The following is a 23,343-nucleotide window of genomic DNA, read 5'->3' on the forward strand; positions in this document are numbered from 1 at the left end:
TACCATCGACCAGCCGGTGCTCCGATGGACGGTCGCATCCTGGGGTGAGCCAAGCGACGAGAAAGTGGTTTCTAAAAGTAATTTCACTGCGCCGGCAAATCATTCGCCGAGTCAGCGAAACGTTTCCGGAGCTGGCGAGTCTCCGCGTAATCGTCCGGTCGTTTTACTCCGATGGTCTCGTCCGAGGCCGTCGTTGCATCGTCGGCTTGACGTCCGAGCGAGTGCAACGGTATCAATAAGCAGAGGATTAATTACGCGGAAAAGCTCGAGCTTAACCTTGAGGCGGTGCCGTATAGCTGTCCGACGGCGTGTAAGAAAAATCCCGTAATTCTTTACGGTAATTGTTAAGGGGCACTAAAACGCCTCTAGGAGGCAATAATTCCGATTCTAAAGAGGTAATAATCGGTCGGGTAATAATATATCGGCAATAATCGCGTAGCAGCGCCAAGTGGTCTACCGAGTGCACGCACGAGCTGCACCGTTGGTGCAGCCGACAAGGCGGGGAGGGGAAGACCCGACATCGTCTCATACCGATCAAAGAGTCATCGGCTGCGGTCCGACTTCCTTACTCTTCTTATCATCGCATGCCCAGCAACGGGGATATATTTCTCTCCGTTAATCCGCACTCACTAAACGCCACGGTAATCACCGCGCACCCGATATTGCCAGGACGTCTTAATCGCTCATCGCGGCCGAAAGAATCGGATGATCGTCACGCGCCGTTGCTTAAAGAGGACCATGACCGTCCTGAGTTAAGGCGACTAGACGCGATAAGAGAGTCGAGACAGACCGGTCCGGAAAGGAAGCTACTCCTCGAGACGAAAAAGGAAGTCGTCGGGATTTTAAACTCAACCGGCGATAAAACTAAGAGACAAAGTCTACTCCGGGGAACCAGGGTGCTTCTTCTTCGGCGGGAGATATTCTTCACGGACAACCTTTCATCGGCCCACGCGCGATCCAGGATCGACGCAGGACCCAAGAGGAAGAGTGGAACTCGGGGTATGGCGACCGGCAGAGGAAGGAGCAAGACTTCGCGCTAACGATTCAACTCATTCAGCAGGAGGTGCCTCGCCTAATTGGTATTCGAACTCTCGTGGCAATTTGTGCGAGGCTCCACCACGCCTCTGCCGCACTCTCGATTGCCAGCGATCGAGTCGCGGCGCTAAACGACCCGAGTGAGAGTATATATCAACCGAGGGTGTGGACTCCCGACACGTCCGTTGACTCGGGGAGTCGTCGGCCAGGCCTCTTCCTCTCCCGCTTGTTCCATTGAAAAGCCGTCCCGGCGGCGTCGCGTCGGGTTAAGCGGAGCGGTTATGCGGCGCACCCGGTGCACCGATGCACCGGCGAAGGACACTTCGGAAAAGGACGTCTTCGGAGGGGACCGCGGGGATGGGAAAACCGCGACGCCTCCTAGTCGACGAGGACGACGGAAGCGTCTCGCTCCCCCGAGACCAACGCGGCGACGCGCGAGACCCTCGATGACGTCCGAGCGATTGCCACCCGGATTAATCGCCGGATGCGAGCATCCAGTTTGCTGATTATTCGCACAATTAACCGGCCGATCGCCTCCCGCGGATCATCCTTGCCAGGAGACCCAGCTTGTTCGGGCCGAAGCAACTAAACCGCGATTCCAGATGCAACCCGAAGATTGCACTCGAGAGTAGTTGCAGCTTAGGGGATTACGCGCAACAAAGAATCCGCCCGTACCCAGTCTGGGTACCGGACACCAAAGACGCATACAAGCACGCAGCATTTTTCTCGTTACAGGTACTTTATGAACTTTATGAACCAATTACCTGTTCTACGTGCATAGATATCCGCAAAAACATAAGAGAATTAAATACAATCCAGACTAAAGACGAGATACTAAATGGACCCGATTTTTTAATAAAGATATGCCGAGATTCTTGCAGCCGGAACGAGTCCCTTTTCCCTTAAGGGGATATGAAAGGGTCCTTTTATATATATAAAAATGTGAAAACATTTAAAAACTTTTCCCCAAAATGGGTGCACCGAATTACCTGAAACTTTAACACATGATTATCGAGATCCTACCGAAGAACGCGATGGTCGTAAAACTTCAATTTTCAAAAGAAAATGTCTTCTTTTCGTTCTTATCCGAGATAAATGCACTTTTTTTTTCTTTTTCGAAAAATGAAATTTCACGGGAATCGCGTCCTTCCTTAGGACCTACATAATCTCATGATGATGATTCAATGATTCGGTACGCCCAATTTGGAGAAAAGTTTTATAAACATTTTAACTTTTTGGTATGCATATATGACGCATTCGTATAATCTTAAGACCGCCGATTACTCCAAAGAGGGCGGAATAATGAGTATAATGACTTCCTTACATTTCCCGAGAAATCGATCCTGCGGTTTCCATCGCGTCCTCGGGGCGCGCAAATCGCGTCTGGTGCTTTTCTTGTTCGACCTTCGATCGATCGCCAAAGGCCCCTAAGAAGATACACGGGGAAAATCGTTCGAACGTCTCGACTCTCGCCGTCGTTCCGGAGCGTCGCCGTCGACGACAACCACGAGCGAGACCGTTAAGCGGTATGGAAATCCGTAAATAGCCCAGGAACGAATGGGAATCCCGAGCCGGGAGCGCATTGTGCAACGGCGTTGCGGAGTGCCTCATGCAAAACAGTCACCGCGAGGATGGAATTAAAAAGTGCGGATAGAGCGAGCGCACCGGGCACGATCGATCTCCGTCCTCGCGGGCGCGCCTCCTCGGTTACGGCCCGAAGGTTTTACGAGAGACCGGGTTTACGTGGCCTTACGGACTCTTTACCCGGTCGCGAGCCATCGCCTCCTCTTCGGCCCGATCGCCGATGCGGAGTCACCCGAGCAACGCCCTCCTCGAGTATCGGGGCTAACGGGACCGGAGGAGAATACTGTATCTCGAGGTTGTGTTTCACTTTTTGGGCGAAAACGCCGCAGCATGGATGTTCATAATCGCGGAGCGAGCGAGAATCGCAGGGCGACCCGAGCTAAACGCCCGTTAGGCCGCGCGGATACCAGGCACCGCGGGCACTCGGCCCGATACCCGCGAAAATGAATTAGAAAAGTCTTAGAATACCGTAATCGAGCTTTACATAAGTAGGTATACCTCAACGAAGACGAGAAACTGGACTAGACGTTGTTTCGAAGCACGCGAGTTCCGAGTCACCCGCTCGACCGGCGAGTTCGGTTCCCTCGAGATGAATGCACTTTTTACTGGCCCTTAATGGAATCGCGTGGTTAATTGCTTTCGTTCTATGGTAGATCAATGGCTCTGTAACAGGTGTGTACCAAGGGCACGGCCGTACGTGGCGTCCTATCCGAAATTTTAAGGAACACCTGTTAGCGGTGAGATAAGGCAGCCGACTCCTCGACACTGTGCGCGGCCGGCTAGCGGATGTTAATAAACGACCTCTTATCCCCGCAATTACGCGGCGTAAGGCAACATTAACGGCATTGTGCCGTTACGAGACTCCCGCACGGCGCGATAGGCCCGAATTTACGAGGCGGATAAAGTTTACGGCGCCGACGACTCGGAGTTGCCTTCCGCGGCGATTTGCCGCGGCACGCGACGCAATCTCCGGATGGGCCGCGCTATCCGGGCTGTCCGCGCGATCGAATCGCCTCGGATGCGATAAATCCGCGGTATCGCGGTCCCTTCTCTCCACCGAGCAAGGCGCGTCTCGCACCTGTCTCTCCACGGCTCGCAAATTCGTGAAGCAGGGGGCGAACCGGTCCTCCAATCGGAACCGACCTTGAGACTCGATCGCTCGGGAGAACGGAAATGCGGAATGGATGCCCGTAAATTAGCCGGATGACGAGAGGCCATCCGTCGTGATCTCCGGCGCGGATGCTCCAATTTGATCTAACGGGGGAAAAAGCGAGGCGGCGCACTCTAACCGGCACTTCATCCGAGCAATTTATAAACTGCAACGAGTTTAACCCGAGTTTTCATTTTCGGAGCCCGTTTCATGGCTTTTGAGCAGCAAAAAATAAATTCCGCGCCGTTTTGGAAATTTTCCGGCAAGTGGAAATGGCAGGCCTTGCTTTGGGGTGCTATGAAAGAGTATATATATAAAAACGTCAAAATATTTATAAAACTTTTCTCCAAACTGGGTATACATCAAATAATTAGAAACTCCAGCACGTGATTATGGAGGCTCTGTGGCGGTCATAGCATATATATATGTAGTATCACTGCTCTGTGCGGTCCAATAAAGATTAAGAATAAGACTAAATAGAAGTTAGAGTGAAATGTAATGTTTGTATGATTGTGGGGTGAAATGAGAAGTATTTAGATTAAATGACAGCTCGATAGGTGATACTGTTTATGCATGGTTGAGAGTTCGTGAGGTGCGAGTGGCCGTGTGACTCAATGAGTGGGAATTTTGCCGCACAAAGAAATGTATTGACGAGTGTGGGAATGAGAGAGTGAGGAATATGAATTGAGAGAGAAAGAAATTAGAGTGAGGCTGGATGAGAACGATCGAATGGGAGTTAGTTCTGATTGAGGAGAGCTCGAGCGAAGTCGGAGGGAAAATCAAGTCCCTTTTTTTTTGAGATCTGTAAGACGTACTCTGCAATGTATTCAATTTCTTTATATTAATTATTTATTAATAAATCAACCGTTCATGTTAATCCTGACACTTGAAATTTTATCCTACATATATTAGAAGTTCTTCCTTCGACACGGGCCTTCGATAGCCCAGCGGTTACGCTCACGAGTATAAGGAAGAACGTGGTGCTCGTGAAATTTCATTGAAAAAAAAAAAAAATATATGTATTCTTGGTTCTAGTCTCGGCTAAGTAACATTTTCTACCAAGAATGAAACTCTTTAGTGTCACCATAATCACATGCTGATGTTTCCATCGATTTGGTGGACCCAACTTGCAGAAAAGTTTTATCAATATTATCGGATCTTTATACGTATAGAAAGATCCTTTCTTATCACCTTAATAAGTCCGGAGCGATTGGGGTTCGAGAGGAATCGGATGAACTTTCCGAGAAACAATGTCCGACCCTGAATGGTTAAAGAGAGGGTTTCAATCCGACTTTTGGTCGGAGTCTGCGTTTACAAGTCAGCGACAGAATATCCTCGACAGGAGTGCGGGCGAGCGCGCACCGCCCGTTCGGTACGCCGCTCGGGTAATTAATCGAGTTAATCCGCAGGTAATGTGGTATCTCCTCGGTACCACAAACTCGATATCGGCGTTGAATTGCCACAGAGGAGATACCGATTTCCTCGGAGATGCAACCGCGCGCCATTCCGCGCCGGAAGACTTATCGATCTGCCCGATCCGGTTGATCTGTACCCATTCGAGCGGATCCTCCGCGTTAACCCGTATCGCAAACAGGGTGTCGGCGGTTTTATCCAGCCTCGGCTTTTAAATCCCCCGAACTCCGAAATAACGACCAACAAACTTCGTTCGCTGCAAATTACTGGAAGGAAGCCTTTCTTTTTTTTTTCTTCTTTTTTAGGCTTTTAAATCCCCCCCAACTCCGAAATAATGGCCAACAAACATCGTTCGCTGCAAATTACTGGAAGAAAACCAGTAACGAGTTGGGAGTACCGAAACAAGTTGTCCTATGGAGTAAATTGACCAATGTTTAGTACATTTTTTTTCTTTTTCGCTTAACATCATTCTTCATTTTATATCACACATTCCGAGTTGTGTCCCAGACTTTTGTCGGTACTTAACATAATTTGTTGCAGCATCGTTTACTTATAAAAAAAATTAAAACACAAAATCTACTATGGGAAGTAAATTTCTTCAGTCCTCGTTTTTTTTCCCCTTTTTTAATACAGTGTATTGCTTTTCATCATTTCCAAAACGTGGCATATGAAAAGAGCATTTATTGAGCTTTACATCGCTGCGTGTATATTTTTTAATAAAATTGTTTAACATTTGTCAATATGCTGTCTCCCCTAACCCCGTAGCATCGAGCGATTTCCGCGTGCGGTACTATTTCCAACATTTTTCGGAACAACCGCGGCGGGTTTCGGTCCGTTAAATAGATCCGCAGCATCCGTGGGTGCGTAGCAAAATCCTCACTTGGAATTCCCAGCAACCGATACCCGTGATGGAAATTAATGGAACCGCGGAAGTCAATAATTACCCCGACAGGTTTTTACCCACCCATATCTCGGATACAAGAAACCCTAATCGGCAAAATCGATCGCACCCAGTCTGGAGTTTTTCCTTTTGGCTGGGGCAACGGAGCCTGCCCGCCACGCCGAAAAGCAGCTTCCCGCAGACGCGGGATCGCATCCTGCGTGGATTTTCCGCATGCAGGTGCGGTTTCCGGCCCTGACCATCACCGATAAGCGGTCAGTACCCCGGGGATCCGGAATCCGCGGAATCGGGCCGAATTTCCGGCAGACGGTGAATCTCCGGGCTTCCGGCAGCGCCGCGTGCCGCGACCTCCTATCTCCTATCTTCGGGAGAGGGAATCATCGATTATCGGCCGACGCGGTGGGGTGCTCGAATTTCGCATTTCCCGTTGAGAGAGCCATTCGACGTTGCCCCGACGTCAAATCGCCCCTGGAAGGAGTACATCCGACGCGAATGGCTGACGGAGAAATTCTAAAGAAAGTCCCCAGGTCGACGGGGGGCCCCGATAAATCGCGGCCGTCTCGCGGACGTCAACCCCGCCCGAGGAGTCGAGGCTCCGATAAATCGATAAATCGAACGCACGCGTAACGAGATATCGTCCCCTAGGGTCAGCTGGCCGTGCACTTCCGGTCCGGTGCACCCTTTCCCGCTGCACCTATTGCCTAGCAAAGGAGACCGACCGGGTCGAAATCGCTTTGAAGACCGCCCATCGAAACACGGAGTTGGCACGATTCTCTCCCCGCGAGAAAAAAAAAAGGATTCTCGGGGAAAAGAGGGGAAACTAACGCGAAACACCCAATCCGGAGAAGACCCGGTCTTTTTCTATCATTTTTTTGCGGATGACATTACATGGGTCGAGTGAAGTATTCGGGGGCTTGATAACGTCTGTCTTGACAAAAATATGTACCATCGATATCTAGGGTGTTATGGAAATTGTGGACACGGTTTATACGGTGCTACCCTCGTAGAAAATGTAGTCGAAAAGTCTTGCGCTACCTTTTTCTTTATCTACAGTGCGCGGTTTACTTGCAATAATGAATTGAAAAGCCAATCGGTCGATAAATCAAATGCATAACAGCCGCACTCTGTTGTTTGCGACGTAGGGATAAGATAACATACGACGGGCTCTTCTATTCTCGTTCCGCTATTCGACGCATCTAGTTGAACATTTTTTCATTAATTATTACAGGTAAACCGCACCTTGTATATATTTCCATGTGGAACCGCACCTGACAGACAGTGAATGGCCAACAATTTTGTCGGTCGGAATGTTTGCGATAGATTTTTATCGGGCACCACGCACGAACGAGTGAAAAGACGAAAGGAAGAATTTATTATGAACATTCGACAAAATTGTCATCGACTATCTATTCTGTGTGATGGCCTCAAATTTAAGGCGCACGGTGACTCGAATTCCATTCTTTACAACATTAACCTCCTTCAACCTTGCGATTTTTACGTCAAACACCCATACATCGACATATTTCAAGTCTTATTTGATTTTTCCTTCCTGGTAAATCCTGAAGCATCTTAATATCCGTACAATTTCATTCCGACCAGAGAATTTATTTACAAATTGTAAAATTCATACAAATGTATACGTTGCAAATTTACAACCCAATAGTTACTTAATATCGTGTTATCTACAAATGTTATATTACATCGGTTACTTCTTTGTGTGAAAAAGAAATAGAATTGCATAGGATTAAAATACACTTACATATAGATGATCCGCATGGAAAGCCCGTACTTCCGACAGATTGTCCGATCCATTGGAGCGATCGCGCACAAATGAACGGCAACTCGAAAGACTCGGGAGCCTCGGTCGTGGAGTAAATAAGCCTCGGAAGTAAATAAACAAATAAATGGTACCGCCCAAGCGGCAATGGATCGCATTCCATCAGACTCTCCGGCATTCGAATCTCTTTGCGTCGCCCCCCCGCCCCGCAATTTCGCGTCCCGCCCCGGGCGAAATAACAGACCTTGGAGCGGCCCGCGACAGGGCAGGGGGTGGACTTGGACTTTAGGGGACGCCGTTCCATAAGGCGGAAAATCGCCCCGCGAATCCGCCGGACGAGGAGAATTCCGAGCGTAATAAGCGAATACCGCAAGTCCAAGCTCCGCGAGATATTACACCGAAACACGGGAAACGCCGCGAGCCGCTCGGATGGCGAAAACGCGCGGTTTCGTTTCGTCGCTTTTGGATTTATCCCCCCCCGCGAGGGCATTCAAAGAGATGAAAATTCTTTGGACCCCGTCGAGCGAGCCGGTCGAGAAAGAAATACGTCCGTTGCCGGAGAATGCACGAGAGCCGATTCAAGGTACTCTACCTTCTAGGAAATGAAGGAGAGATTTATGCCAACGGCGAGTTGTGCCGGTTGGATATTAGCGCGACCAGATGATGGACCGACTCGTTCGGTTTATTAGTTTAACGGCAGACGGTCCATCTCGCGGCCGACCCAGAAATGCATCATCAGGAGTCCTCGGTGTCCGGGTAGAAGTTGAAATCCACGCCACGAAACCTCACCGTTAGGTGGAAGCCGTCGCGGCTCTGGCTGGCCGTCCCGCCGAGAGAAATAAATCGAGAAACCGATCGAGATAACGAAAGTTATAATTTCAAACTGGGCGAGGCGGAGAGCTCGATGAAAATTGAGAAGAGAGATGGGAGGGGCCGATTCTCGGTCGCGAAGCGACAGGGACCGGCGAGGGTGTATCGGATTCACACCTAGTGCAACGTCTATGCAACGTCGATGCGAGATCGATGCAACGTTGATGCAACGTCGATGCAACGTCGATGCAACACCGATGCGAGGTCGGTACAACGACGGGAGGGAACTCGGCAAACTCGAGGAAGTCAACGAGAGCTGATTGATCAAACGTGGGCGAGAGTCGGGAAGTCGAGCGACCGTGAAACTCGGCGCAAGGTGTTGGGTCCACAAAATCCGCGTCGAATTTTGCCGAAGGCCATGAACGGACAGGTGGGAGGAGGCCGACGGGGGGAAATTAACAGGAGAGACCCAATTCGTCCAGGAAGGCTCCTCTCGCCGTCTGGTCTTTGCTCGGAGAGGGCAAATACTTAGCGCGGCATACGGAGGGACGATGCAACTGCACTCCCGGTGGCACGACTGTTTACCTTGCAGCGGATGCATCTGGACGTATATGTCGGCACGAGCGGCGGCAATTAAGTCGGCAGGAGTCACTCGTAATGCCGACATAGACTTCGGCGCACGGACCCGCGATGCATACAAAGTTCGCGACGGCAAAGCAACCGTTGTTTACTTACAGGCAACTGCACCCTGGGGTTGCCCGAGGACGCGTCTCTCCAGCCGAGGGAGAGAGAAACAGGGAGCTATTCTCCGCGAGGACGTCGAAAACAAGCCCCGGGAAAACCCCTCCAGAAATGCGCGCGTTTCAATTATGCACTTCTTTGCCGGAGATGCACCCTGAGTCGACTCCGGAACGAGGCTGTTCCCCGCCTTAACGAGGTTAATTCATAACGCGCGTTTAAGAAACCATCCGGATGAAGAGGGTACGTTTGCACCTAACCACAACGTGGACGCCCTATTAAAACTATTTATTCGAAATATAGCATAAACATAATCGAATTGTTTCCCAAAATACAATATACGCGATCGCGTTCAGAACTCTCTCGTACAAGTATTCGAACTTCAGTAGGCGCGTATATTAAATTTGGAAATCATTTGCATGTTAACATTCGATAACATATGTAAAAATCCATGTACAATCGTAAACGAAGGTACACGTACGAGGGTAGGGTTATCATAATACACGTATACGAAAGCTGAGATGCGTTTTATATACCGATTTCCAATCGCGTGCACATATCTAATTGCATTCCTTCGTAGAAATGCGCGCCATTGCAAATGTATCAACATTTCTGCTGATCTTAAATCTCCCCCTACCGTCTATTTAAACTCTTGAATACTTCCCTGCGACCTCTCCCTCAGAAATGGCGTTCTCCGAAGTACGGTATACCTTGGTTCGATTTCCTTTCTGGTTTTGGTACAAACTCGCATTCGAAAACGTTCGAAATGTCGAACCATTGTTCCCAGTGCAGCAATTCCTCGTCGATCGGTCGATCCACAAAGTAGCCAAGGGGAACTCTTCGACGTTCCAATTTTGTCGAGCCCCCGGAAGAGTCCGAGACCTCCTCGACGCCAAAGAGGACGTCGAAGAGGACGCCCAAGAGAACGCCGAGAGTCTTATCCATCGTAGAGTCGCCGCGCCTCTCTAGAGCGCTCCGTGTGCGATGCAAATTAGCCCGGCCCGATGCGTCCCGGGCCCGCGAAGAAGTCATCTTATTTCCCGTGGAAGCTCGGTGCATCGACTCCGAAAGAAGGCGGCGCCCCAACAGAAGCATCCCCGAGAAGTACGCGGCGAAATGACACGAAACAAGAGGATACAAGGCGAGGCGGGTCGCGGTCTCGTAGTTCGTTTTCGGATTCCCCGGGCGAACAATTTGCCATTTCCCTTATTACCAGCGGGGCGATTCCGCATTCGGGCAGTTTGCGCGTCCCCGCCGATACCCCGGGAGGTTACGAGCAAGTGATTTTATTTAACGGCGCACTCGCGCGCCCGCCCGAGCGAACGCGCAGTACATTAACGGGGGGCCGAGGAAGCGCCGCGGAACTTCCGCGAGGAAGCCGCTCCCCCGGGTAAACGGCGTTCCTGCATTCGCAAACAGTGAAACGCGTCCCGGTAGACGCGTGATCAAAGAAACGTAAGCGGCACTTATCGCGATCATTACGACGTCATTTCGCGGGACGGCGCGCTCCCCGTGTAATCCCGGAGTGCGCGGCCGTGTACCCCGGCGTGCCGGGTGTTGCTAAACACCGTGATAAAAGCTTTTATATCGCGTGCTGCCCGTCGGGAAGGGTGCAATTGAACGAGGCTCGCTTTACAAACGGTACGTTGGCTTTCCTTTATTTCACTGTACTCCATCTTATTACTGGCTGAGAGGAAGAGTCTAGACATAAAGTAAGTAAAAAACACGAATTGTAAAACCGCAACGAATAGTTCCACCAACGTAGAGGGGGGACAGTCTCTCTTCTGCCGAATCGCACATTCGAGATGGCCCTTCCGTCCCCCGGCCCTCTCGAGCCAGGGCCACGCGCGAAGTCCGCGGAATCCGTTCGTGGTCCACTTTCGGCTCCGTTTGCCCGCACTCGCCGCTCCGGTTTCGCGCCCGGATCGCCAGTCGCAGGATCGGATGGAACGTCGTCCTCGAAGCCGGTTTTGCCGAGGAGCTCGAAACGCGTCACCCCGTGCCGGTTAAAACGTTTACAGTGGGATGCGGCGGCATACGCGGCGAAAACGCACAGGGTGACGCGTTTCGTTTACATACACAGGCGTTATCGCCGGTCTTGCGGGAAACGCACTTTCTGACAAATGGACTCTGCCGCGACTTTTCGCAGATCGGCGCGTTTGCGGACAATGTACATCGAGTTCGACAAATGCCTCGTGGAGTTCGATTACTCTAGCGATTAGAAAATGGTACTCGGCGGGACGATTGGCACCAGAGGTGGGTACGATGGTGGACACGAGGGCCACCCTTTGTACACAAGTGGCACCGTAGGCACCCGGGAGGCACTCGGGTCCACGAGGGTATCGGTAGGATTCTGGCCGACTCGAGGACGATGCATCCTCTGTGGACTCGTGGTTGCGACGACGCGCACAAAGTGCAACCAGGCGTCTCCCTCGGAGAACGTCGCGAGGCCTCGAAGGGATCTCGCGAGCGATCGCGACGTTCCCATGGGGGAGCGTCGCGACGCAGCTCTCGTCCTCGCCGACGCTCTTACGTCTAGTCTAGCACGTCGGATCGCTATCACAGTTTTCGTTCGTTCGCCTCGGCTGTATCGACTCCTGCCGATCTCGGGGCGGTCCGGGTCGCGATCGACGAAGAAGATTCGACGGTAATCGCGACGGATTTCGAGCACTTCGCTCAACATCTAGTCTTCTGACTCGACTTTCGAATGAGAATTCAAGCGGGAAGGCGAACGCGTTTGCCCAGGACGAGTCAAGTACGTTATCGAGTCGAGCTACTCGAGTTCGAAAATATCCCCCACTCGAGTTTGAATTCAAGTCGGGGACTGGGTACCGCATACATTCGGCGCAGCGAATCGATTTTATTGCGAGTTGGCGAGGAAAACGGTAAGAATAAACGAATAACGAGTAGGTAACTCAGGTTTCGCGTTCCCACTTGAAAGTCCCATTCGTTCGTCCCGATAACTCGAGGTACAATAATCGAGTTGATTCGGATGTAACGAGTCGAAATCCTCGACTCGTCGCGTCCCTAACAAAGGACCGGGCTGCTCGATCCTTGAAAGAAGGTTCCAAGGCACGCACTTCGGGTTTCCGATCGAGCGTCGCGGCCAAATTACGCACTTCCACCCTTTTGGGCATACCCGTCGATCGCAACCAGCGGCTCTGTAGGCGCCGCGAGAGGCAGGAAATCGCGCGACCGGAAATGGAGGTTCCACGAGACGATCATCCGGGTTCGTCGTCGAGGGCGAGACGATCGATCATCGGGATCGATCCCGCGAGCCGAGGCGCGCATTCCTTGCTTCCCCCCCGACAAGGAAAGATGGGCGCCGGAAGGGAAGCCGGGATACCCCTGGGTCCATTCTCGTCCTTCGGGACGTTAGGGACACGCCGCACGTTCCCACCGCCTCCACTTTTCGGCAGCGAGGCTTCCCCGGCGATTCCGCTCCACGCATTTTACAAACGGCGCGTCGCAGAAGACAAACGGTTCGTCGCAGCCCGGCGTCTCTTGCCTCTGTCGGTCGACGGCCACGGAAAGCGAGGAAACGAGGAAACGCCAAAGCGTTCCGGGAGCCCGGTCCCTTTGTCTCCTTTCCTCGGACGGCTCGCTTCGACGTGCGTATCGCGGCGGAGAAACACAACATTTACGACAACTAGGGATGGCGTGCTTCCGTCGAGGCACGCGAGGAACCTCGCCCCATCGACGCACACGAGGAGAAGAACGACCATCGGCTCGGATGCTCGTTTCTCGGGATTCCTCTTTCCGCCGAATATTCCTACTTGACGAAGGAGACGCCTTCGGAGCCTAAAACCCGACTCTCCTCTTCGTCGACGGGGACGCAAAGGACCTGCCTTGGGAAGAGCGGCGAGCGCGACCTCTCTATCTTACATGTATACCCGCGTATGTACACGAGGGGCCGAGTCAACTCCGGGCCAAGTTAAACGGTGCAATTTCCGAGTTGGTGCGAGTATTCGATTAATGCCGGAGACACGGTGGAACTACAGCCTAGAAACACACCGAAGAGAGCCTAACACGGGGACGCGTTTGCCTCGTGCCGGACGTTCGCGCGTTCCGACGCCTTTGAAATCCCAAGGAGAAGGACGAGGTCGGCACATCCCACGCCAAGGTGCCAAGGACTGTAAAGAATAAACTGGAACGATAGGACTGTTACGATAAAATCTGTCGCCTTGGCCGGAAATCCGGTCCCGCGTTTCGGGGGATGACGCTCAAGACGCATCGGTAAACCCGGCGGCGGCATGGCGGATTTTCAGCCGGCATCAACAAATTTCACCCTAACGAAAGTGGTATATCCCAGTATACCCCAAAGTCGTAAGCCTAATTCGCGATCGTAGGCGCATCTCGGGGGAGAAATCGACTCTTTCGCTCTGTGTGAAGTTTAGTCTCTGGATCGCGAAACGTCGTACAGGTCGCAAGACGCGAATAGGGACCTCGAAAAGTCGGCAAAGTCGCGTAGGGAAATTGGCGTCGTCTCTCGATTTCGATCGTTTAACGTTAACGGCGAGCTCGGATGGTGGGAAGGACGGACGGGAAAGATGCAACGTGCTGGCGAAAAGACACTCGCCATGACGTTCCCGCTAGAAACGTGGCCCCGCTTTTGGCTGGCCACCGGTAACCCATCGGGATGTAACTTTGCATGAGTATGAATGTGCCTTTCAGTTCGGAGCCTCCGTCAGACATCAAACATGCTTTGCATTTGACTGCCTGAGATTCGTTACCGCGAAGTTCCGACCAGGGACACATTTCCATAACACCCGCGAATAAAAGGGAGCGGCCAGATCGAAGGCTTTGACCGCGTTTTGCAAACGGCCCGGAATTTCTAATGAAACAATCCTACACCAATCCTTTCATCGGCGTCTTCCCGTTAATGCAGCCAGAATCACTTTCCAGGATTAACGGAAAGAGCCGTATTAATGCACACATTGGAGCAATTGTAACTCCCAATGTCGAGCCATCAGCGATCGATCTTTCCCGCTGCAACCTTTTCGTCGCTTGCAACCCTTTTTCCGAAATCAAAGCACCTTCGATGTGAAGTAAAAGCGTCTGCACCCTCTAAGCGAAAAACTAACTTTCCAGGGGAAATTAATTCCTTGCGGTAATCTAAATGTCTCTTGCCAAACAAATTTCTTGGCGCCAGTAAAATCGATTTTGTAAGAATCCTCAATGTTGCAAACCACACAATGACAAGTTGACACCTAATGAAAATGATTTTGCGAAATGAATTCCATATACAAAACATTAATCCGAAGTAGAGAGAATGTTAATAAAAATTACATCTCCTTTCGGACTGACTATTGTGGTGAACACAAGCGATCTAGAATTTCATATAACGTAAATAATAATGCCGAATAAATAATGTTTGAAGTTAATGCAAGAACGCGTTTACCACTACCTGGCCGAGGTCTGGGAGAAAACATCGGACATAATAGTAATTCTATTAAACTCTAGTTTGTTACAAGAACATTATTCATCCTTTCAAAGCCTTTCACTGGCTGAAGCAAGTTATGCAGTTCAGAAAATGTAACTGTTACTGTTTGTAATTTGCTTTAATTTTATTCTATCCCCTCTGTCGACAATAGGCCAGTAACGATCTATTCGATGCAAGAATTTATTTATTTTCTTTTTTTTTCTAGAAAATGATTTTTTCGCCCAGTGCACATGTGACGCTCTCCCGTTCCCCATCTCGAGCTCTGCTCGTCCGGGCCGTCTCGACGTGCCTCCACGCCGGCATATTTAAAGGTAAATCTGCGAGCTATCTGCACGGTAAATACGGTACGCAATCGGCCATGAGTGGTACGTGGAGTGAAATTACGGGTCTCGCGGATAAGAGCGATATGTGATTTGAGGCATTCCGAAGGAGCGAGGGAAAGCCGCACAATGGCATCCACGCGCGCCGCGACGCTCACGTCGCCACGTAGCGTTGCACGCCGACAGAGACGCCGGTAGGTGCGTCCATGTGTGTGCATAATTGCGGGTTTCGGCGTTTTTATGACGGCCTGTGATGATCGCATCGGCGTCGACGGACGCGGATGCGCGGCTAATAGATTTTTCTCTCGAGACCGATTCGCGCCGAGCGTCGCGCTCTCGCAACCGTCGAGTTTCCCCTGACCAAGTGGAGCACGTTGACGAGACGTCGGTGCAAGAAAGATGCCTCGACGTAGCTTTGAACAACGAATGAACAACCATAATAGATTTTTCTTTCAAGACCGATTCGCACCGAGCGTCGCGCTCTTGCAACCGTCGAGTTTCCCCTGACCAAGTGGAGCACGTTGACGAGACGTCGATGCGAAAAAGATGCCTCGACGTAGCTTTGAACAACGAATGAACAACGATAATAGATTCTTCTCTCGAGACCGATTCGCGCCGAGCGTCGCGCTCTCGCAACCGTCGAGTTTCCCCTAACCAAGTGGAGCACGTTGACGAGACGTCGGTGCGAGAAAGATGCCTCGACGTAGCTTTGAACAACGAATGAACAATGATAATAGATTCTTCTCTCGAGACCGATTCGCGCTCTCGCAACCGTCGAGTTTCCCCCAACCAAGTGGAGCACGTTGACGAGACGTCGATACGAGAAAGATGCCTCGACCTAGCTTGGAAGAACGAACGCGAAACGGCCATTAGTATCGATACCTCCGATTAGGTCGAGGGAGAGCGAAGAAACGAAATCGCGACCGAACCGCTCAAAACCCACCGGGCGTCCTCGCGTTGGATTACAAAATGGACGGTGGACGTTCCTGCACTGCCGGTAGCAACGAGCCAACGACGTCTATCTCGAAAGACGGGGAAAAAAGTTAATTCGAAAGGTGCGTCACGAGCAAGGGGAAGGAAGATCCTCCGGCATTCCTATCGTTCGCGGCCCCAAGGACAGTATTTCCGTGGCGAAACGTCAATCCGCATCCCCGGCGCGAGGCGGCCTCCACTTTCCGATAAAACGGTGGAAAACTAACCGACTGTCCACAATCGCGTCCATATTACGTTCGAGGTATAGATGCAAAAAGCGCGGTATAAAAAAAATAAAGAAGTGTAAAAAGCGAACGGCACGAGGCAATCTCGACCCGTTGTCCTGTCGGCGATACGCCGTCCTAATTTGGACTTGTATTAATTGCGCGGGTGAGCTCGTGAACGGCGGGCTCGAATTTGACAAAGGGCCGACGACCCAATTTCGCAACCGGCGACCGAAAGCTCCGAAAGTGGAGTCCCAAGGGCGTCCACGTGACGAGGGATTTTTCCAACGATCCGAATTTCGAGCCCGCCGCGTCGCCGGGCGGAAACCCGATCGGCGGACTTTCGCGATATCGGGCGCACGTTATCGGGCGAGCGTTATCGGACCGGCGTCGAGGGTAATCGATATCGGCGGTCGCGTGCGATTCGCGCCGAGCATTCGTCGATTCGCGCCGATCTCGCGGCGATAGCGACTTCCGCCCGAACTTCCGGCGTCCCCGCCCCGCTCGCGCACGCCTTCGTTAGCGGCCGATAGACCGCTTCCGGCTCGTTTAACGCCGAGCCGATTCCGCCGATCGCCGCAAACCGAGCGTGCTTCCTCGAGCGATCGGATTGTCCCCTCCACCTCGGGGACCGGCCGGAAGTGCTCCATCGACTCTCTCTCCCTCAAAAATAACAAAAGAGATCAAAACAGGATTTGGAAAGTGCCGGCCAAGCCGGAAGCGATCATCCGCCAGGCGCGAGAATCAAGGAACTCCGGCCGAGGAACGTCGAGGACGACAATTTCAATTTTCCAATACCGATTGCCACTCTTCGACTCGGGATTCAACGAGCCGTTCGACCTCTCCGAGCTCAATGAATGAAATTCCGTATGGTAGGCGACGAGGCTCGCCATTGACCGACCCGTCGAGTGCACCGCGAGCGATCGATGGATCGATCGATCGTGACGATCGCGCCACCCTGCCACGTGGGCGGATCGAGAACGATTTATCCGCCCACGCGTCGGGAGTACTCCGAGACCTGTACGCGCTCGAAATCGAGAGACCATGGAGAGATCTCGAGGTCTTGGGGTCGTGCGCCTACAGGGCGCGGCAAGGCAGAGCTTAGCGATCGGTAAATGCTGCGGAAACGTTAGGGCAGGGACAGGTGGGCTCGGCTTTGCCGAGCCGTGAAATAAATAAGCTCAAGAGTCGATCCGGTCGATCGCCCCATCGATTCGACCAACGGAAACCGTCCGTCCTGGTAATCCATTTCTAGCAAAAACGATCGAGCGAGGTCACCGCGGGTGAACGTTAGAACAGCCCATTTATCGATATCACGGAAAACCGATTAATCGCGCCGTTAAACGAGTCGGCGCCGTCGCTGGATCTCGACTTCCCCGACAAAATCTTGGTACCATTCCTCGACCTGGACAGCAAAAATACAACGATTTCTCCCCGAACCATGCTCGTAACGAATACTTCGATCTAAAACTCGATCCGAATTCGATCTACAAAGCCGATCCGTAGATCTGTAGGAAATCGTCTCGTTGGACCAGCGGACGCGAGACGATTCCAAGTAGCCGCGATTTCTGCCGATTTCTCAGGTGGTAATTATACAGGTCGTGTATCGCGTGAACAGAAGTCGATTCGTTCGGCTCGACTCGGCCAGGGACCATTCCTTCAACGTTCACCCGACCGTTGGATGGGACTCGCGGGCTGGATCGAGATCTAGGCCGAGGTCAGGGGTGCACGAGGTCGATTCCTCGGGTCCCTCCTCCGCGGACGGCGCGAGCTCGAGCGACGAGGACGGACCATTTCGCGCGACTCCTAAACACATCTACAGACATCGGTACGCTAGCAGGATCGCATTAGTCTAGTCTAACCTAAAAGGAAGAGGACGGCGAGGCAACGACCGCCGCTACCGTGCGCGCCGATCGCGCGCGATCAGCCGCGACAGACTCGATACCCACGCGTGATCGAGTCGCGATCAAGTCCCGATCAAAATGCGATCGAGTCGCGATCGACTGGCGATCGAGTTGCGATCGAGTCTCGATCGAGTCGCGATCGAGTCCCGATCAAAACGCGACCGAGGAACATCGAGTTCCGATTCCGCGTTAGCATCACCGAGTCGCGATATGGGGGGCCGAAGCGAAGACGAGGAACCACTGTGACGGGGATGGGCAACGTCGCGTTATCTTCCAAAGGTGCAGGTCCGACGTGCAAAACTAAGCACCGCAATGGGGCCGATCACTTGCGCCCGAAAGAGCAAGACACGCATCAGTAACGAAGAATTTCGCCGGCACAGGTCGGCCACTCCTGCGCGTCCATCCGACGTTCTCGTCGTATACGTCGTCCGACTTCGAGATCTACACTCGGTGAGCAGCATTCGTATGTAAGTGTTCCACGAGGTTCCCCCTCCGGAGCCGGCAGGCCCCGCGATCGCGGAGAAAGGAGAATGGCACTGATAGAAAGTGTGCCCGCGTGGAAAGTATGGTAGAAAGTCCCGCTCGTACTCGCTGCGCCGGAATCGTGTTTGAACTTCTAAGGGAGAGTGAAAAGCAGCGGCTACGGGTGGCCATAAAACGAAATTTTGTTGGTCGTGCGGCTATCTCGAAAGGTGGCGAAGGTGGGTCCACTGGGCCCTCCGAAAACGACGCTGCTCATCCCTGATAGCGATCGGTAGCGATCGGAGCGTCGGAATTGGGGCGCCTCTTCTCCCGGCAGCATCGATCAGCGATCGATCCCCAATAGGCGAGCCGTGCGTTCGTCGCAGTGGCCATCGTCCGACCCCAGGCGACCCCCATTATCTTGTCCTCTGCCCCCGGTTCAAGGGTCGGTCTTCAAGATGTTCCCCCACGTGCATCGTCAGAAGCGCATCCCTGGTGAATTGGTTCGTCCCATGCCCCCGAAGCGCAGGATTCGAGGTTCGACGTTCCTCTTCCGACCGTTCCCAGCCGATCCCATTTTCTGCCAGGATTCCATCCTCGGGGAGCCAGACTCCAAATAGTCATTGCGCACGCGTAGTCCATCGCCCGGCGGCGCCAGGTCGCCTTCACTCTTCGGCCTGCAGCAGCGTGCGAAAGTCCTGCTGCAGCTTGGACTCGTGGTAACTCCAAATATCGGCGAAGTCGTCACCATCGGCAAAGGCGGCCTTGTCCTCGTGCGCCGCGGCGCTGGGCGACGACGAGTAGAACTTGATCTCGAGGTCCCTGTGCCCATTGGGCGAGGTGACGATCTCCGTGGAGACTTCAAGGCCCTGCGAGGGGATCGTCGTCGGCGACGAGGGGAAGGACTGGTCGGCAGGGATCACCCCCAACGCGGAGGCGTTGTCCCCTCGCCAAGTGCTCCGGGCACCTCTGGTGGTGTCCAGCTGCCCCCGGTCGCCGATGACCCCAACGTCCCTACTGGGCTGGAGGATCTCCTCCCCGAAGTAGCTGGTAGGATCGCTCCAGCTGCGCCTGAGGAGCACGTCGGAGTGTTGGGGTCTGGGAGGAGGCTGGCTGGGAACCGCGGCCTCCTCGAAGAGCTCCAGCCTGTGGGCCCGCTCGTGGCCCGGGGGTCTGGAGAGGAACATCGGCGCGGCCTGGTACCTGGCCCCGCCGTAATCGCCCTGCGCGGGCGGCGGGGGCGGCGGAGGCGTCAGGAAGGGCGAGTATCCGTTGCGGTCAACGTCCCAGATCAGACCGGAAGGATCACAGTATCGACACTGGCAGGAACCGAGGCCGTCGGCGATCTCTTCGTCGCAGCCGCTGGCCTCGACGAGGTCATGCAGCAGCCGGGCCGCAGCGGCCGCCGCAGCCGCGGCCGCAGCGGTCCCCTGACCGGGTCGGTGCTGGTGGTGGGCGACGAACTTGTGCCCGGCGGTGGCGACGCCGGCATGGCCCGCGATCATGTTGCCGTTCACCGGCAACACGTTGCGGTTGCCGTCGAGCACTTTCACCTGCACGTGGTGGTGATGATGGTGATGGTGGTGTCTATGGTGGTACCGCTGCCTGGTGTCGGCGATTTCCTGGGCCGTCTGGACGCGCCCGTATCCATCCCTGCCGACAGTCGGAGGGCGCCGATGCGGACCGCGATGAGTCGCTGCCGCAACGGCCTCGTATCTGTCGAAACAGGCCGGGACGTAAGGCTTGAGAGTGACGACGTTCGACTGGTCCGATATCATCCCACCCTGCTCGTCCTGCTGCTTCGCACCTCCGGGCCCACCTCCGACCGGCATTCCGACGCCTTCGGTCCCCGCGTTCGGCGGCTTCCGGTCCTTCTTCCGCCGCTTCCGGGGCTTGATGATGCGCGGCAGGCTATTCTCCGAGTTGTTCGACCCGGAGCTCTCGTCGCTGGCGATGCTCAGCGAATCGATGTTGGCGATGTTGCCCGGGCCGGGGGTGGGGTCCTTTGCGCCCGGGGGAGAGTCCTTGGGGTTGAGGGGCTTCTTCTCGTTTCCGGCCATCGCGGGCCTGAGAGGTCGGGGGGGTTGGCACCTGCCGATACCGGGGTGGCCGGGCCCGGGGCCCGGGTTGGCCATGCAACCCTCGTTGCCCATCGACTTGGGGCGGCCGTGGAAGCGACCCGCCAGGACGAGCGGCGCGCCCTGCGTGTGGATGGCTAGCCTGGAAAGGGGACTGCCGTTCTGCAGGTGGCCCGGAAGCACCTGCTCCTTGCCGGCGACCTGCTGGTGCTGTTGTTGCTGCCCGATGGGGGACGGGGACGAACGCTGACTGCTTCGCCTTGGACTGGAGACCATGGAGATGAGAGGCGCCCCAGTCCAGCCGGCAGGCGGTGCATACTGCAGCTGACCCTGCTGCTGCTGCTGTTGATGCGATTGCTGTTGCTGCTCAATGGCCAGCTGCTGTTGGTAGCTCTGGGCGGCGAAACAGCGCGGCTTTCCGCGCAAGCCCTGCTCCGGGGACTTCTTGGCGACGATTTTGTGACCGCCCGGGGACCGGACGTTTGAGGATATCAGGCAGCTGCCGATGTACCGCTCCACCTCGAGGGCGCCCTGGGAAGCTGGGCTCATCGCGATGCCACCCGCCGCGACGCCTCCCCCTATGTTCGCTCCCGATGCGGATAAACGCCTTATCCCCTGGACCGGTCCTCCTCTATCCGACGTTTCTCTTAGGAAGCATCGTCCACGTATAGGAAACACCGAGGCCGGATGGAGCCGATCGACGCGCTACCTCATCTCGACCGCGGCGACGCGAACTCCGACCTCGGGGACACCCGACCGACGTCGGTCACCGATTGTGCGCGACTCGCGAGGGACTCGGCCGAGGACGACGAATCGCGAGTTAAAGGACCGCCACGCGGTGCGCGATGCGTCGCCAGGAACGAGCCAGGAACTGGGAGCTGCTCGCCGACCACCTCGCGATACCGCGGCCCGAGCGACACTGAGGCTCGTGCGACCGCGCGAGCCGACACCGTCTCCGCTAGACGCGACGTGGAGGTCCCATCCCCTCCACCTGGCCCTCCACCACCAGCGCCGCCGCGGCCCCTCTCCGCGCGCGCCGCGCCGCTGTACGAGATACTTAACCCCCGCGCGTTTATCACGCGACGCGGAAATATGTCACTTTGAGAGACAAAGTCATATGAGAGCCGAACCTTACGAACGTGACGATATTCGCTTGGAAAAAGACGGATACTCTGGGTTCGAACTGTGCGTACGTCGCGTACCTTTTATTGATCAAGGGAAGAAGCGGCCAAGGGGAGGATAGTCCGCAAACTTTTCGGAACTCGAGCCCAAAGAAATCCGAGGATGGAGTCTATGGCTTGATTTGACGCGTCCATATCCCTGAATATGGTGTAATGAGGATGTTGGTCCATGTTGGAAATCCGAAGAGCATACCCAAGTCGATTCGACGAACGGGGAGGTGTCACATCGATCGGGCTGGGGATTTAATGAGCTTTGTCCGAGTCAATGCAGAGTCTAAATATGAAGACACGTGTGTCTGAGCGGTCGCTCGATCGGTCTTAATTTTTGAGTTATTAATATTTGAAAATCTGTAGACCTTTCCGAAAATGTCGAATACTCCACAGGTGTAAACCAGTAGACACGAGTGTCCCTTGGTGCTATTAGTAGAGGGAATTTCCTAGGTCGTCGTTCTCGTTAATTCGGCAACGTGACTTTTCGCGACGTTTTGTGACGCATTGCGACGCTGAATGACGCTACGTGACGTTCCGCGACGTTTCGTGACTCTCTATGACGCTACACTGATAAAAATCAATGGAAATTGACATACGTTTTTACGTAATTCATACCTTAAGTTTCACATAGAAAGAACGTAAAATGGAAGACTTACGAATTAGAACGTGTATAGATACACCTAATGTTGTATATTTACCGTATTGGTGCGGTTTTACTCGAATTTAATGTAAAATTACATTATAATTTTCTATAATTTAACTTAGATGCTGATATTACAGAGACAATATAATTTTACTGTAATTTATCGTGGCATCGAAATAACCAATGATGGAGTATGTAAATTTACATGGGGGTTTTTATCAATGTACGTGAAGCACCATGATACGTTGCTTCGCGACGCACCGTGACAAAAAATGAAAATAACCATACCTAAAATAATCAGCTCCGAACGCTTAATGGCGTTTGCGAATGATTAATTAAGAGTAATTAAGAATATCCAATAATTTTCTTCAACTTTAAGGGTTTTCCCTTCCACCGCGGGAACTTTTATAAACGCTATTTAGTAACATTCCATTGACTCTTTCTTGATGGCTCCCCTGTCCCTTCCAACATGATAAGCAATGTCCTGCATTAAGGCGATGGGCGAGGGTTCCACCTTCTGGTCCATCGATTTTTATCAATTAAGAATATCCAATAATTTTCTTCAACTTTAAGGTTTTTCCCTTCCAACGCGGGAACTTTTATAAACGCTATTTAGTAACATTCTATTGACTCTTTCTTGATGGCCCCCTGTCCCTTCCAACGTGATAAACAATGTCCTGCATTAAGGCGATGGGCGAGGGTTCCACCTTCTGGTCC

At 53.2% G+C, this 23,343-nt stretch overlaps 2 protein-coding genes across 3 annotated transcripts in view; both read right to left on the bottom strand.

The window, feature by feature from the left end:
* Positions 1-23,343, bottom strand: part of LOC105702488 (CCR4-NOT transcription complex subunit 6-like) — a 592,633-nt gene that overhangs the window by 505,802 nt on the left and 63,488 nt on the right. The gene's annotated exons all lie outside the window — the stretch shown is intronic.
* LOC111673920 lies at positions 11,047-21,695 on the bottom strand. Its single transcript, XM_023432108.1, has one exon. The coding sequence runs from the start codon at positions 21,358-21,360 to the stop codon at positions 19,399-19,401; it is 1,962 nt and encodes a 653-aa protein (XP_023287876.1). The 5' UTR covers positions 21,361-21,695; the 3' UTR covers positions 11,047-19,398.

This window comes from Orussus abietinus, unplaced genomic scaffold, assembly GCF_000612105.2.
Source record: "Orussus abietinus isolate OABI.00-Male unplaced genomic scaffold, Oabi_2.0 scaffold63, whole genome shotgun sequence".
Taxonomy (NCBI): Eukaryota; Metazoa; Arthropoda; class Insecta; order Hymenoptera; family Orussidae; genus Orussus; species Orussus abietinus.